Source organism: Clytia hemisphaerica, unplaced genomic scaffold (assembly GCF_902728285.1).
Source record: "Clytia hemisphaerica strain Z4C2 unplaced genomic scaffold, Clytia hemisphaerica genome assembly, whole genome shotgun sequence".
NCBI classification, from domain to species: domain Eukaryota; kingdom Metazoa; phylum Cnidaria; class Hydrozoa; order Leptothecata; family Clytiidae; genus Clytia; species Clytia hemisphaerica.
The window spans coordinates 190,925-205,739 of record NW_027104261.1 but is presented as its reverse complement, the minus strand read 5'-3'; the positions used below and the strand labels follow the sequence as shown (position 1 = coordinate 205,739).

Sequence of the window (14,815 nt, the reverse complement as noted above, 5' to 3'; positions counted from 1 at the left end):
AAATGAAGCTAAATTAGGGATGATTGTTTATGTTTGGTACATGAATATGATTCCGAGCCATATCGAATATGGTGCTAATATTGATTTGCATATGGTGCTAGCCTAGAAAATATAACAAATCTGATGCGAATCAGCAGATTTGTTATTATTTTCTGCCTAGCACCCGCATCCGAATTGGAATTAGATGCTAACTTGCTATGTTGATCGTTTCCAAGCTCCTCACAAAATGTTCAAACGCGGTCAAGTCAAATTCCGTAATGCAAACCTTCCAGATGTTATAATATGCCCGACCTTCAGAGCAAAGCGTGTCGTAGCATATTTCCACATCTGGTACCAGATAAGACAACGGAGGAGAAAATATGAATCTGCGATGGAGAGTTGGCAATAAAAGAGACCTGGAAACGAGTCTCGCGTAAGAGAGAGGGAGCAGGGAATCCAGAGAGTAAAATCGGGAATGAAATAAAAAGAAAACGAAAAATGAAACAAAATCGAAATATTGTAAATTTTCAAAGCTAATTGTTTTCTTCATAGAAAAAAATGAAATTAAGAAAAATATTTACATAAATTGTTGACTATTTACATAAGCTTGCGCGTAAAAATGACAAATATTCTGCTCTCACGCATCGAACCGTAAAAAACTGGATAAAAATTAAGTATCAATCAGTAACAAAACACCATGCAAAACCGAGAGAAATTTCTACTTTTAGGCCAAACCTGTCTTGGAAGTGAACAACGACGTGATGAAAATGGCCGTTTTGAGATTTAGTTTGGTTCAATGCTAACTTATTATCCAAATTTGGCATAGTTTTACTAACATTTGATTGAAAAAAATAATAGGATAGTGAGAGAGAGATTGGAATTTGAATGTTTGAAACCATCGTCCGATGAAAACGCTAGAAAGACATTTCAATCATACTTTTTTCAGGAGGACACTATTAAAAAGCGAATACGTACAAACATATTTACCGATACTTTCGAGGATATTTTGAAACAAAAGTTAAACGTTTTGTGGGACCTGGCCACGACCCAATAAAAATGTGCCGCGTTCAGAGTTCTTCATTTACAACGCCCCTGTCCAAGTTTCTCAAGCATATGTTGTTTTCATGTTTAGAATCTTAGTAACCAATGATGTTGTGTTGGAGATAGCTCCATCAACCAATCAACAACCTTAAGACAGCCTTATTCGATAAACCGAGCTTGTCAGAAAATAAAACATCCCTAAAGATCCATTGTCCATTGTCTTGAGCAACTTTGGCTTTTACCTTATTCAGTCAACCGAGGCTATCAGAAAATAAGGCTTTCTGCAAAATCCAATGTCCATTGTCTTTAACGCGGAGGATCTTTAGCAACTTTGATTTTTGCTATATTCAATAAACCGATTGTAACTGATAGCGATAAACTACCTTTGCATTATCGAGCCAGATGGCAAGTTGGACAAAGAATCCACTCGCCTTTGGATGCGCCTTGACCAAAACTTGAAAAATAAAGCATCTTCAAAAACCAATGTCCTTTGTCCATAGACACATAGGATCTCGACCGACTTTGGTTTTTGCTTTATTCGATAACCCAAGCTTATCAAAAATAAACCATTTAAAAAAATCCAATGTCCATTGTCTTAAACACGTAGGATTTCAACACTTTTGTTGTAGCTGATAGCGATCCAATCAGGTTGATTTGTGGCCCACTTGACATTATTGATTTCACCTTCAGCTGTGTAAGCGAGTATTGGGTCCTCAATTGCACGTGGCATGGGTTGGATGTCCCAAATCAATGCTTGGTGATCGTCAGCTTGAAGATATAAAAATAAATTTCTTGTAATCACTTTGATTAGATTTTTGAAAATAATTGGAGTCTCAATAACATGAAAACACAGGCAGAACACAAATTTGTTCGAGTTATGGAGTAAGGTTGATAAGGCATTGTTGACATAAGGGACCATGAATCTTGTTTGAGTTAAGAAGATATTCGAGTTATAGAAGTTTCAGTTGAAGAGACTGCACTGTAATATTTGGCAAAAGTCCATCCTGGCCATAGTATTTATAGATACATAGAGCGTTTATACCGGTTCGAACTATGGAAAGCGCGACTTTCAAATCTCCTTGCATATCGAAATACATCAGTCAACACACAAAATCAACCAATATGTCAAAAAGTGCATGGAAAGAGGATTGGGCTCTAATTGACCAGCTTTAGAGAAAATGATCGACAAACATTAAATCAGAATCTCTTTTCGGATACTCGATTTACTACATAATTCAAAATACTTTTCCCCAAATATTTTCCAAAGTGGAAATATCTTAAGTTGCAAGTTTTCGCCTTTTAGTAAGAAAGTAATAGAACTACAACGTAAGAAACATACGAGAACCCATTTTCAGATTTTTTGGATTGTGATATATCAACATTAGAAAAAAGTTACACCAAAATGCTTGAAGGTCTTATTAAGGACAACATTAGCTTTTTCAGGCCATATATCTTCAAAACCATCTGATAATCACAGTACAAAAAGAAACGTACCTGATGTGCAAATATGACATGAAGAATGTGGTGCCCATGCCATACCGTTGATCGCCGCACGATGATTACTCAAACGAGCCACTGGAGTACACGGCATTCGCATGTCCAAAATGATCGTCTATTGTGTAAGTAAGATAAGAAAAATAGAGAATAAGTTATCAGAAAATTGATCAGTGCGTAACATCGTTAACATTTTTCAATCATGCCTCCTAATAACATCGCAAATCATTATATGCACCACTGCGTTGACTTCACGAAATCATATGAATAATTTTTTTATACTCGATTTCCCAGAAGACATTGTAGTAGAAATCCCGAACATGCCATTTCATAGTGAAAAGGAATCATGGGTGATCAGAAACACCGCGCTCTATGATGGACTAAAATTTCGAAGGTCATGTGTCTAGCCGAGTGAAAGCTTTCATGTGAGCGTACACAAAGATAAGAGCGGGGTAAGAACAATTTGAGGGTCAAAGCACCAGAAAATAAGAGCCCAAACAAAAATGTACTGTTTTTGAAGAAAGAAAAACAAGACAGTATTAGAATATGAAATCAACTTACCTCCATGCTATCAAGAGCAAATGTAGACAAATAGTTCGGATCCTGCTTATTCCAGGCCAGTCTTAATAAAGGTGTGTGTTGTGCTTCTTCGTAAATAATAGTCGAGTGTTCCAAGTGTCTATGATAATAAAAGGTAGAGCATAAAATATTACATCTTTGACAAAGGAGTGGGGGGGGGTCTTATTCAGGGCCGGCGAACGGCAAATTTCACCTGTCCAAAGAACGAAAAAAAATTGCCCATCGCCGGTCTAAAAATTCGGTTCACCACCTCAAGTACATATTCACGCTAATCAATACACTGGGCTTGCTTCTTCGGCCTAGAATCTAGAACTTTTCGGAGTTAACAATCACAAATAATAACAAACAACACCATCTTTTCATTCAAGGCGATTTTCAGTCACATTTTCAAGTCAAATATTGTAAAAAAATCAACTAATGACAAAATGTTCTGTCTAAAATTGACCATATATGCTTGTTACAAAAAACAATGAACTTGTTCAGCCTTGATAAATTCATCTAAATTTTTTCGAATTTATCTTATCCTATTAGAGAAGCATAACCTATGTTATGAACATCAAGATTTCTGAGAGACCTAATTTGAAATTAGACAGATCGTGTCCACAAATTACTGTTACAGGAACATTTCTAATGAATCGTATCAATCTAACCTGAGATCAAACATCCGAACAGAACCATCGCCACCGACCGAAGCGAACGTATCGCGACCGCTGCACGCTCGACTGAATGCAATGTCGTATACCTGCAACGACAAAATCATTAGTTTGAAAATGAAAATTCGGAGGGTATGAGTACGCAGGGATTTTTTTAAGCACCTCGAGCTGGGGGCTGTTTTTGTAAACTTAGATTGAGTTTCTAATATGCCTGAAAAGGAATTTTCTCAGCAAAGCTGTATATTGATGAAGCTGGGCGCAGCTCCCAAAAATATTTTGAATATGTAGATAATATTAGAGATTTTTGTTTGTAAACAACAAACAAGTTTAATTCCACTTTATACACCCATCAACCTTTAAAATCTTGAGAAGACTGGATTGAATTTTAAAAGGAAAGAAGGGCGTCAAATTGTCTTAAGTCGCTGCATTAACATTCTCAAAGAAAAACATTTTATATTCATTACCAGTCCCCTCAAAAGCCGACCGCGCGTTTAAGAGCTGATAGTTGTATTGGAAATCTGTGTGACATCTGGTCACGTGTAGTTGGGGGGGGGGTTACACCCTAAATTTTTCCCAAAAAAGGAGGGAGCTGGAAGTACACCACTTTTTTGGGGGGAGGGACCTATGCAATTGGGGGGGGGGGGGCTAAAATCTCATCACTTAACGTGGGGGCTAAAATAATTCAGCTTAATAGTTGGCTTCAATTACCCAAATTGAAGCTCATAAATCTAAAAAAATATTTTATCTTAAATTTACAATTGAACGCAATTTACATCAGCTATTTTTTGAAAGTGTCTAGGGTCAAAAGTCCTGGGAACTAACAAAAAATTCATAAATCTTTGGGGGGACTTAAAACTCAGGGGGGACCTAATTTTTGCCTGGGACCTAAACCCAGGCTGACGCTATGCACATGACGAGTAAAAAGAGCAGAGGAAAACAATGTATTGCCGTGGTTACCTCTTTATCGTGAGCTATCAGTTGTGTTTTTACATGGCCTTGTACTCGCCCAATCGGTTGACCAGTCTAAAACAAAAGTTTAGAAAACGTTAAAAAAAGAATTGGTGCACACTTACAGTGAAGGGATTAAATTAGAGAAACAAAAGTACAAGGTTATAGTAGTAGACTCTCTCTAACTTGATCTTCAAGGGACCAAAATTTTTATTAGAATTAGAGAAAGATTCGAATTACAGAGAATAACTTAAACCGTTTTCCAACAGAGGGAATTACAGAAGACTGTACTATTCTAAGGGACACTTGACCATGAAAGATGATGAAAAATGTTATCTGAAGAAAATCTATGATAATTTCGTAAAATCAAATGGGACCTGATGCCAAAAAAGCTCATTTCACAAAGTACCATTTTTAGCGTTTTTTTCGACTGAAATTTACCCCGAATTCTTTTTCATTTTGAGTATACGTATAAATATTGTTCAATCCAGAAAAAGGCTAGTAACGGACAAACAGACACACATGGGTTAATTAATACGACCTCCAGAAAGGTCCAAAAATCATATCAGCATTTCAACTAACGAGCCTTTTACAACGTGATGGAATATCCTAAAAAATAAAATTGGAGGGGGGGGGTTGTCCTCTCGTATTGCTAACCATCCAAGGCGACAGTCAATCTCGGACCCTAAACATTAATAATGGTAAAATCAGCAAAAATAACTTTCCATACCTCCAATCCCCAAATAGTGCATGTGGTATCGATACTTGAAGTTCCCAGGATGTTCGGGTCCACTTCATTCCAATCAAAGCTGGTCAATGGTGCACAGTAATCTGAATTCTTATTCTAAAAAAAGAGTGGATAGATTGAATATTTGTAGAGAGCGAAAAAAGTATAACATCTTTTAGTAGTTTTACTCTATTTAGGATGGTTGAGGACCAAAATATATATCTATACATTTCAAAGATGAACAACGAGAAGCTTCTGTTATCAATAAATTTTATACTAAAGGTATATGAAATGACATCACTTGTTTAATTTCAGGTGTGACAGACAAAAAGGTCAGCCCAATCTAAAAAGTCTAACCTAAGAACTTATTCCAGTCAAAGTCATATCTTAAAACTTAGTTTTGAAACTTTTCAAAAGTTTATAAAAAAAACTACACCAAGAACTCTCTCTTTTGCTGAAGCACTCCCAGGTTAACAACCCATTATAAAGCTCCACTTACATTATTCAAAAGTGTTTCCAATTTGACTTCATCATTTGAGACATTCCACACTCGCAAATAATCACCAGATGTTGCCACTAAATCTGGATAATGTCCTCTCTATGAGATGAGAAAAATACACGTGTTTCTTTATAAGAACAAAGTATATAAGAACATAAGGCTTTGATGGCCAAAAGATTAAGAACAAGTTGTCAAACTAAGAACATGTTAAGAACATTTTTAGGCTTAAAACTCAATAAGTTAAGTAAGAACATCCAAAAGCTTCAAAAATTTTGTTCTTATAAAAACAAGCTACATGCTGAATGGACCTACCTGAAGATTGATGTAATAAGACAATTGAAAAATGAGAAAAATAGTATGAAAATGCAGAATAATACGAGAGCAACTCGAGAAATTCATAGAATCCGGCGATTCTCGGCTGTTCTGGCGATTTTTAGCAAGTTCCTGTACCAAAATCAGTTTCATTGAAAATTGATGCTTAATCGTGGACATTCTTATAAATGATGTTTTTGTTTGAAAAAAAAACAAGACATGAAACAAAAAAATCCAATGAAAATCTGCAAAAACGGAAATTTCCGGCTTTTCTCAAAAATCGGACTCGGCCATGTTTTGGACATTATTAATACGCATCATTCTGCAAAATATCAGAGAAAAATAAGGATGAAAATTCGAGAAAATGTCAAAAAAAACGGTTTTTCCGGCATATTTCCGGCATTTTCGGCCGGAAAAAAATGTTTTTCGAAAATCGGGCTCCGTCACATTTTAGGTATTGTCATTTTGCATCAGTGTGCAAAATTTCATAAAAAAATATAAAGTACAGCTCGAGAAATTCAAGAAATACTGTCTTTCCGGCGAAAATAGGTTGTTCCGGCGATTTTTGAATAGTTCCGGCTTCAAAAATCAATTTTATTGAAAATTGAAACATGCTTGATGGTGGGCATTGCTATTAATAATGTTTTTGAATGAAAAAACAACCAATTATAAGGAAAAAGTCCAATGAAAATCCAGAAAAACAGCGATTTCCGGCCGGAAAAAATTTTTTCCTCAAAAATCTGACTCGGCCATGTTTTGGGCATTGTTAATACGCATCTTTGAGCAAAAAATCTGAAAAAACTAATGATAAGATCTTGAGAAAGTGCCAAAAAAAACAGTCTTTCCGGGATATTTCCGGTATTTTCGGCCGGAAAAATTTTTTTTCCGAAAATTGGGCTCCGTCACATTTTGGGCATTGCTATTTTGCATCATTGTACAAAAAATCTGAAAAACTAATGAGCCAATCTCGAGAAAAGCTGGCAACAGACGAACAGACGAACGAACGGACATGGGTTAATTTAAAGGACCTCCACCGGGGTACCCGGAGGTAGGTCCAAAAAGTGTATTGGGAATGATAGAAAGAGGAGGAAGTTAAAATAATTGAAGGGAGAAGAAAACTACAGTCGACTCTCTCTAATTCGATCGTCAAGGGACCAAATATTTTATTTGAATTACAGAAAAATTCGAATAACACAGATTAATTTAAACCATTTTCCTGCTGAGGAAACCAATATATCTTAGTTCGAATTACAGAAAGATAATAGAGATGATCGAATTAGAGAGAGTTGACTGTTTACCAAATCAACCCCAACTAAAAGAGCTTACAAGTAGAATCTCTAATAGGAAAACGTAAGAAAAAAATTGCAAAAAGCAAATTTTTATAATGAAATGCTACGTTCCAGACAGTTTTTTTGAGAGATGATAACAAAATATCCGCTAGAGGGACTGAAAAGTTTTCAACAAAGAATAGCACAATATCAATCAATTCCATTACCATCTATGTAATCGTCTTTACAACCCTTGTTAAAAGACTATTAGTGAATTTTCCCCAGCAGGGTGTCCAGTGATTAATGCTTCTCCATGGCTAAAGCACATCCATGAGGTCAATCGTTTTTTGCGAAAAAAGTTTTTTTTCTTCAATCTCTGACTTCCCTCAAAAACTTTTATGCAGTGGCACAGCTCTTGGATACGAAAAAATATCTCCAGCATAAAAGTTCCTTCTTTCCAGACTGGCTCAGGGTAGATCTAATAATAATATACTAATTATGAACGGATTTTCATTATTCTTGAAGGGCTCATTTTGGGCAAATACATTGTCATCACAAGCGATTTGGAGTACAAATTAAATAGAGCGTTCTTGAGACATTAGGGATCTTCTCAAAAATAAATTCGCTTAAATAATCGAATTTAAGCGAAAAATTCGCTTAAATAATCGAAGTACTTCGATTATTTAACAATCGAAATTCGATTATTTAGTCACCTCAGTTCGATTATTTAGTCCCCTCAGTTCGATTATTTAGTCCCCTCGGTTCGACTATTTGATCTTATGATTCGATTAATTAATCCTTTTGATTCCAAAATATAATCGAATTTTTTCCAAAAGATAGTCGAATATCGGTTATTTTTTCTTACGTAGATCGAAAACAGCGCAAACAAGTCTACTGTGGATTTGAAAGACAGAAGAAAAAATATTTTCAAAAAGCCGTAGTCAAATCAACCAATGACTGCATAATTCTTCTTACCTTTAAGGATTTTTGATCTACCAAGGGGCATCATAAATTATGAAATGATAGAATAATCCTTTTGTGAATCACATTATCGCATCATCTTTAAGTTTCTTAATGTTTGGATAACAATTCCACGATCTCTCCACGATAAAGTACTTCTATCTTTTTCTATCTTTTTAATTTCCACACACTTTCCTCTGTGCACTTACCTCTCAACACAGTTGCTTCTTATGTCTTTGTTATTGTTTTTCGATTCGAAAATAGCACTCCATCGCTGTGTTCATGTTCAAATCAAAAAGGGCAAAACAAAAAAAAGATAAAAGGATAAAAGGGAGAGCACTCACAAGATCAAGAATACGTCATTACGTCATATAAAAGCAGGAAGAAAACAATCTTTTGCTCTATTGTTCTGTTCGCAAACGTCAATCATGGCATTTTGATTGGTCAATGCAACATATTTTTCTTACAAGTTACGTCATGCTCTATTATTCTGTTTGCAAAAATGGATTCGAATTTTACATCCAGGTTTTTTTTAATGGCTAGATAAGAGATCGAATCATCGCGCAGAATTATTGATGTTGTTGCACTTTTTCTCATCTAAAAAATGAAGTCGTTGCATTGTTTTTCGCGCGAGTTCTATTTTTTGCCAATCAAATTGCGTCACGCATTCGAAAGATTCGAAAATGTTGCAATCAAAACATTGAATTCATTTGTGAGTTTGGTTTTGAGAAGAAAACATTTTCTAAAAATTAAACCTAAAATATTGTGATTTTATTCATATTTTGTATTTTTGAAAAGACTTTGAAACAGAAAGTTATAAAATTTATTACATTTAGATATGGTTGTAAGAGGTATGTATGTATGGAAATGGAATGCTTTGTTTGCTTCAGTTTTCACTACAGACTTTCCTCCCTTCGAAATTCAGTTTTCGATGGGAGCCTTTATTTATCTAAACTTTGTTTTTATTAATGGTGATTCATTTTTGGATATCAAAAACTCCCAAGGATAACCAGTAAGTTTTATTTATTTTGGAGGTAAAAAATGCTAAAGAGAATGAGTAGATATGTGTCGATGATTTGTAAAATAAAGGGATTTCTTTTTCGAAATTGCGCTTCCATTGAAACGTGAAGTTAAAATTGACGTTGAAAAAAGATATAACTTCAAGGCAAAAATATCGATGAAAATTGGATTACAACCTGTACTTTTTTATATATCATTTTTTAGCATTTTTTATCCTCTTCACTTGCGATGGGTGGGAAAATTGTCCAAAAGAAACATCCGAGTTTAACCGAAAACCATTTTACCGAAATTCGGTATTTTTGAGAGGATCCCTAAGATATAAGCAAAAAAGGATTAATTAATCGAATACAAGGATTAAATAATCGAATAAAAGAGATTAAATAATCGAATATAGGAGATTAAATAGTCGAACCTATTCGACTAAACGACGGCAGCTATTCGATTAAATAGTCGAATCATTAATCGAACTTAATAATCGAAAATCGATTATATTTTTGAGAAGATCCCTTACCAAATGTTCAAAAATGTTTCAGAACGTTTAGGAACGTTAATGAACGTTTGCGAATGATCCTTTGCGTCCAAAGGTTAATATCTAACTCAATAAGAACGTTTGAGAACGTTTTGGAACGTTATTGAAGGTTCTACAATGTTCCCGAACGTTCTAAGACATTCTTAAACTAGTAAATAAAAAGGAATGATCAGGAGCCGAGCGTTCAAGAACCTCTAGTGTTCTTAGAACGTTCAAAATCGTTCACTTTACTGGAACGCTCCATTTTATTTGTATTTTAATTATATGGTTGATTAAATTTAGCTTAGATTTGTAAAGGACGAGCGGGGCGATAAATCCGTAATAGCCCCGCTTTTTTGTAATCGCCCTGATGTAAACAAAAATTTCTATTGGTTGAAATAAAAGTATCGTACGATATTTTGATTGGTTAACAAAATATCGTACGAAATTTTTAACCCAATCAAAATAAGAGTGTCAGTCGAATGTTTTTTTATAGTTTCGAATGTTTTTATAAGTTTCGAAAAGAATAGCGATTGAGTGTTCTTCAATTCTTTTTTTGACCATGTAATTAATGCGAAATAACATGGTTTAGAGGGTGATTTTGGATCAATAACCCCTCGTTTCATTGAAAACACTTCAAAATAGTCCGTTCGGGCTATTTTGAAATGTTTTCAATGAACCTCGGGGTTATTAATCCCAAATCACCCTCTAAACCATGTTATTACTAGTACAAAGTTGTTTGTGATGACACATATAACAGGATGTTATCTCACCTCATCAGGGATCCAAACAATCTTCGTTGTTGGATAAGGATGATCAAAAGTTGAGCGGAGTATGAAATCACCACTTTCTTCATCAAGTTGAACAATTTGTACCTATTTTGATTTGAAATTAATTATGAATTATATGATATTGAAATTTCATCTGAAAAGTGGTGTGAAAAACATTGTAACTATTATAGTAGGAACATTACGCTATGCATTTTATCTAATTTGTAATCACTTCTAGATTTCAAAGTCCAGAGTTTAGACAAAATCACCCCCCTCCCCCATCTTTGTACCATAGAATAAATGAAGGACTCGTACGAGTTAATTTTTGCAAAAAACATAGATTTTAAATTTTAAATTTTTGGTTACTTTCTTTTGTCAGATCACAGCAGAATTTTAGCCGCATCAATTTAGGTAGCTCTTTAACTCACCTTATTACTATATTCTTCAATAAAGCTACCCAAAGCCAATCTGAATTTTTTATCAGGACGGACACTCCAGTTCATACCATAAACTGTCCATGGCGCATTGTACTTGTAAATTTCTTTCTTTTTGCCAACTTGAGGCTTAGACATTTTTCTTCCTTTACTCTGAAAAACAACATTATCATAATTGTATCATCATGTAGATCTACATAAGCAATCGCTTTTTCTGTTCTATCAATATCCTGGTTAATGCATTTTAAGTTTTCCTAAAGGACTATAATATGATGTCATTTAGTAATTTGAAATAACTCCCATTATTAATTGACAAGAAATCGGAAAGAAAACTTTCCAAATTAGGAAAGTGAGACTATTTTCATGAATTTTTCAAGAAATACAAAAAGTCGCATGTTCCCAAACTAGCACCACAATTTGATAGATACCAACCTCCTCTAGAGAAATTGAAAGTTTAGAGAGTTTCTTCAAATTTTCTCTATAACTTTTGAACATTTAAAGCAAAATAATCTCAAAATTTAAGTTAGCCTTTGCTTTCTCTGAAGGTGAAAAGTCTAATCTAATTCAAACTTGTACACTTCTTTTGAAACACCCGGTATGATGACAGCGTGCTCAACTGACAAGAAAACAAATTTCAAGGTATGTCCGAGGCTTTAATTTCTTAACCAGGAAAGTTATTCATGCAGTACATCTCAATGCTCAGCCCATTAGATTTCATATTTTTTGCAAATTGATCAATTTTGACTTACTAGCTAAAACTAATTGTCCCAATGGCTTGAACTTGCTATGATGAAGTGTAGCCAGAGTATCACACATGATGTCTAACCTCCGTTCATCAAGTTAGTTTGGGAAAGACCCTGGAAATCACAGGAACTTCAAAAAGAAAATTTGAGAATATCAAACGAATATCAAACGTCAAACGTAGAATATCAAACCAACTTTAACAAGTTTGACAAAGTTCAATTAAGAATACCGTTCGATTGGTTTGATTAATCACGTCTGAACTATTACCGTGAGATCGCACCATTTGCACCAGTGGAGGCTAACATGCATATCCCTCAAATGAATAAATGACCAGACTGGTCATTAAAATACAAAGTTAAATCAAAAACAAAAATAGTGATATATATGGTGAAGATCAGAGAGAGAGTGTTGAAAATACTATATAAAATAATGCCAAAATCGCCTAAAATGACATTATTTTGTCCAATTTGACATCAAAAAATTTTGTATAAAAACTTATGTATAGAAATATCATTCCCTTGAGAACGGACCGAATCCGAAACATGTCGGGAAAAATTATAATATAATAGCCGCATTCTTTTTCACTGTTCAACATATATAAAATAAAGATGAAACATAAAAAGGTATAGCTATATCACGTGATATAGCTTGATGTTTTGACTTTTTAAACCAATGAAATCATTTGTTTTATTCCGCACTAAAGGCCTTTCTAGATTATCATGCAAAAAAACCCAGGGGTCAACATGAACTTTAAAGCCTGCTGCAGGAAAGGGAAATGGTTTTGAAGAACTAATTATAAACAATAAAGGTTTTAATATTATCTAAATTTTACGAAAGCAAGAAGTGTTATTTACATAGTTGATCTTTATAAAGTTTGATTTGACAGTTTGTTGTAAAGAAAGTTGACCCCCATGTTGGTTTTATAACCTATATATATTTTTGGATTTGTGAGAAGACAAATTTTATTATAACAAAAAGTCATTTGGAAGTGTAATCATACCCTTTCCAGGGAACTGGATTCAACATTTTTTAAGTCAAAATTCATTGCTTGTAATGCCGCAGCGTGGTTTGAAACCTTCTTGGTGGTTGTTGTAGGTCTGGTGGAAAATGGATTTATTTCGGAATGTAAACATTACTACAGCTAGAATGTTTTCTTTATTTTGACAAACAAAAGGTTCAAGGTTTGTTTAGGCGGCAAGATATCACAAATATCTTCATTTCCCGTCCTCGTTGGGTCCAAAATGTGAGTCGGTCGGTCGGTCGGTTTGGAGTGTATTTTTTAAGCAAACTGCCAGTCAGCCAAAACAACTGTGTGTTATGAGTGGTTTCAAATTAAGACTTTTGCACACTGTGACCTCCTACCCAAAATGGCGCGTGTAATGATAAACAAAGTCAAAATGCCACGAGTGCGCTAGAAATTGCTCGCAAAAAATCAGCAATAATAAAATTTTTGAACGAAGGAAACGTGATCGACAGAAAAAGTCCGACAGGCAGTTAGTCACACTAGGAAATCAAGCTTTCAGAAAAACAACATCAGTGATCTACAGGATGTATTTGCAACAACAAGGATGAGAATCACCTGAATCAAGTTCAAGTGTTCAAGTTCTCAAGAAAATTAATTAAAACTTGAAAACTTAAAATGAGACAAAATCACTGATTGCGAACGTGCAGCATCAACCAACCAAATTTTGTCATTCAATTCCCGAGACAGCGCTTCAATTTTTGGGAGGTCGTCAGTAGTCCGACACTTTCTAGTCCGACAGTAAAATGTCCGACGTTGGATTTGACGAATGCGTCAGTATTCCAAAAACAATTTTGTCCGACAACGAGTCCAAAATAACATATAAAACGAAATATGAATCGCCGAAGAGGAGGCACATCTTTTATAAGCAACCACGTGCTTATAAAAATCCAAAGTTCTGACTTTGAGGTTGGGCCCCTTAGGCTTTCAAGAGTCAAGTAATTGGATTTAGCTGTTTTTACGACCCTTCTTTTGGCGGGGGGGGGGGTGAAATTAAAGTTTGTGCTTTACAATCCTTATAGCATAATTCTGAACAAGCAAAAAGGGTGCATTCTTTTTGTTATAAATTATCTTTACGCAAATTTGATTGTTCCTTTGTTTCTAATTATGTCAAAATGCTGCCAAAAAGAACATATTAATATTTATCTCAGTGAAAAACCCTTATTCAACATCGACACTCTAAAATCTTTCGTTTTCGGACAAAAGTGACGTTGGAAAAAAGACTTCTAAATTGTAAATATATCTTATAGATTCGGACTATTTTACTGTCGGACTAGAAAGTGTCGGACTAGTGACATGCACCCCAATTTTTAAGGCCTTGTTTATACGCTAAAGTAAAAATAATTCCGCACATGTAAATGGGCCTGTGTTTGAGGTCCGGCAAAATTTCCGGGAAATAGCCTATCGGGCGGTGCGTGGGTCTAGGTGGGTTTCGTCTCCCCCGTAGGATTTTTTCTTGGAAAGTTGATCTTCAAATTAGTTTCAAAGGTTGACTTGGCTCAAATTTTTTAATCTATGGCTCAAATTTTACGCAATTTCTCATAGTTTTTGAAAATGTTAATTTCATTAAAAAGCGCCAGGTTATTTTTTCATGAATCCCTTTAAAAGTTTTGCGGCGCATTTTTTGCTTGCGAGTCCAGTAAACAATATAGCACTTTCACAGTATTTATCTTTGATACGCATTTCGGCGGGACGCTATGTGACTAACTGATAGATTTACCGACTACCGTAAGTTGGTCTAATATTGACATCCCTCGTCTAATTCTGACATCCTTCTTTAGAGACAGGGATAATATGAGGGCTTGAATCGCTGATTGAGAAAGGATTATTCCTCTCTGACCACTGAGCAAAGAAAATA

The 14,815-nt window shown here is 34.8% G+C and overlaps 1 protein-coding gene across 1 annotated transcript; it reads right to left on the bottom strand.

Moving 5' to 3' along the window:
- Positions 1–494: 494 nt before the first annotated feature.
- Positions 495–11,350, bottom strand: LOC136816628 (DDB1- and CUL4-associated factor 7-like). The gene is made up of 9 exons (XM_067072966.1): positions 11,187–11,350; positions 10,762–10,863; positions 5,921–6,019; positions 5,425–5,538; positions 4,704–4,769; positions 3,744–3,835; positions 3,076–3,193; positions 2,515–2,632; positions 495–1,788 (listed from the first exon to the last, which is right to left on the bottom strand). Exons 1-9 carry the CDS (start codon positions 11,328–11,330, stop codon positions 1,616–1,618), a joined length of 1,026 nt encoding a protein of 341 aa, XP_066929067.1. The 5' UTR covers positions 11,331–11,350; the 3' UTR covers positions 495–1,615.
- Positions 11,351–14,815: the final 3,465 nt, after the last annotated feature.

What these genes read in the sequence shown, in the direction of transcription:
- LOC136816628 (XM_067072966.1), bottom strand. Translation starts at nt 11,330, where the DNA reads ATGTCTAAGCCTCAAGTTGGCAAAAAGAAAGAAATTTACAAGTACAAT. An exon ending in TTGAAGAATATAGTAATAAG is followed by an intron (nt 10,864 to 11,186) that starts GTGAGTTAAAGA and finishes AAATCAAAATAG; the next exon opens with GTACAAATTGTTCAACTTGA. An exon ending in TGGAAACACTTTTGAATAAT is followed by an intron (nt 5,539 to 5,920) that starts GTAAGTGGAGCT and finishes CTCTTTTTTTAG; the next exon opens with AATAAGAATTCAGATTACTG.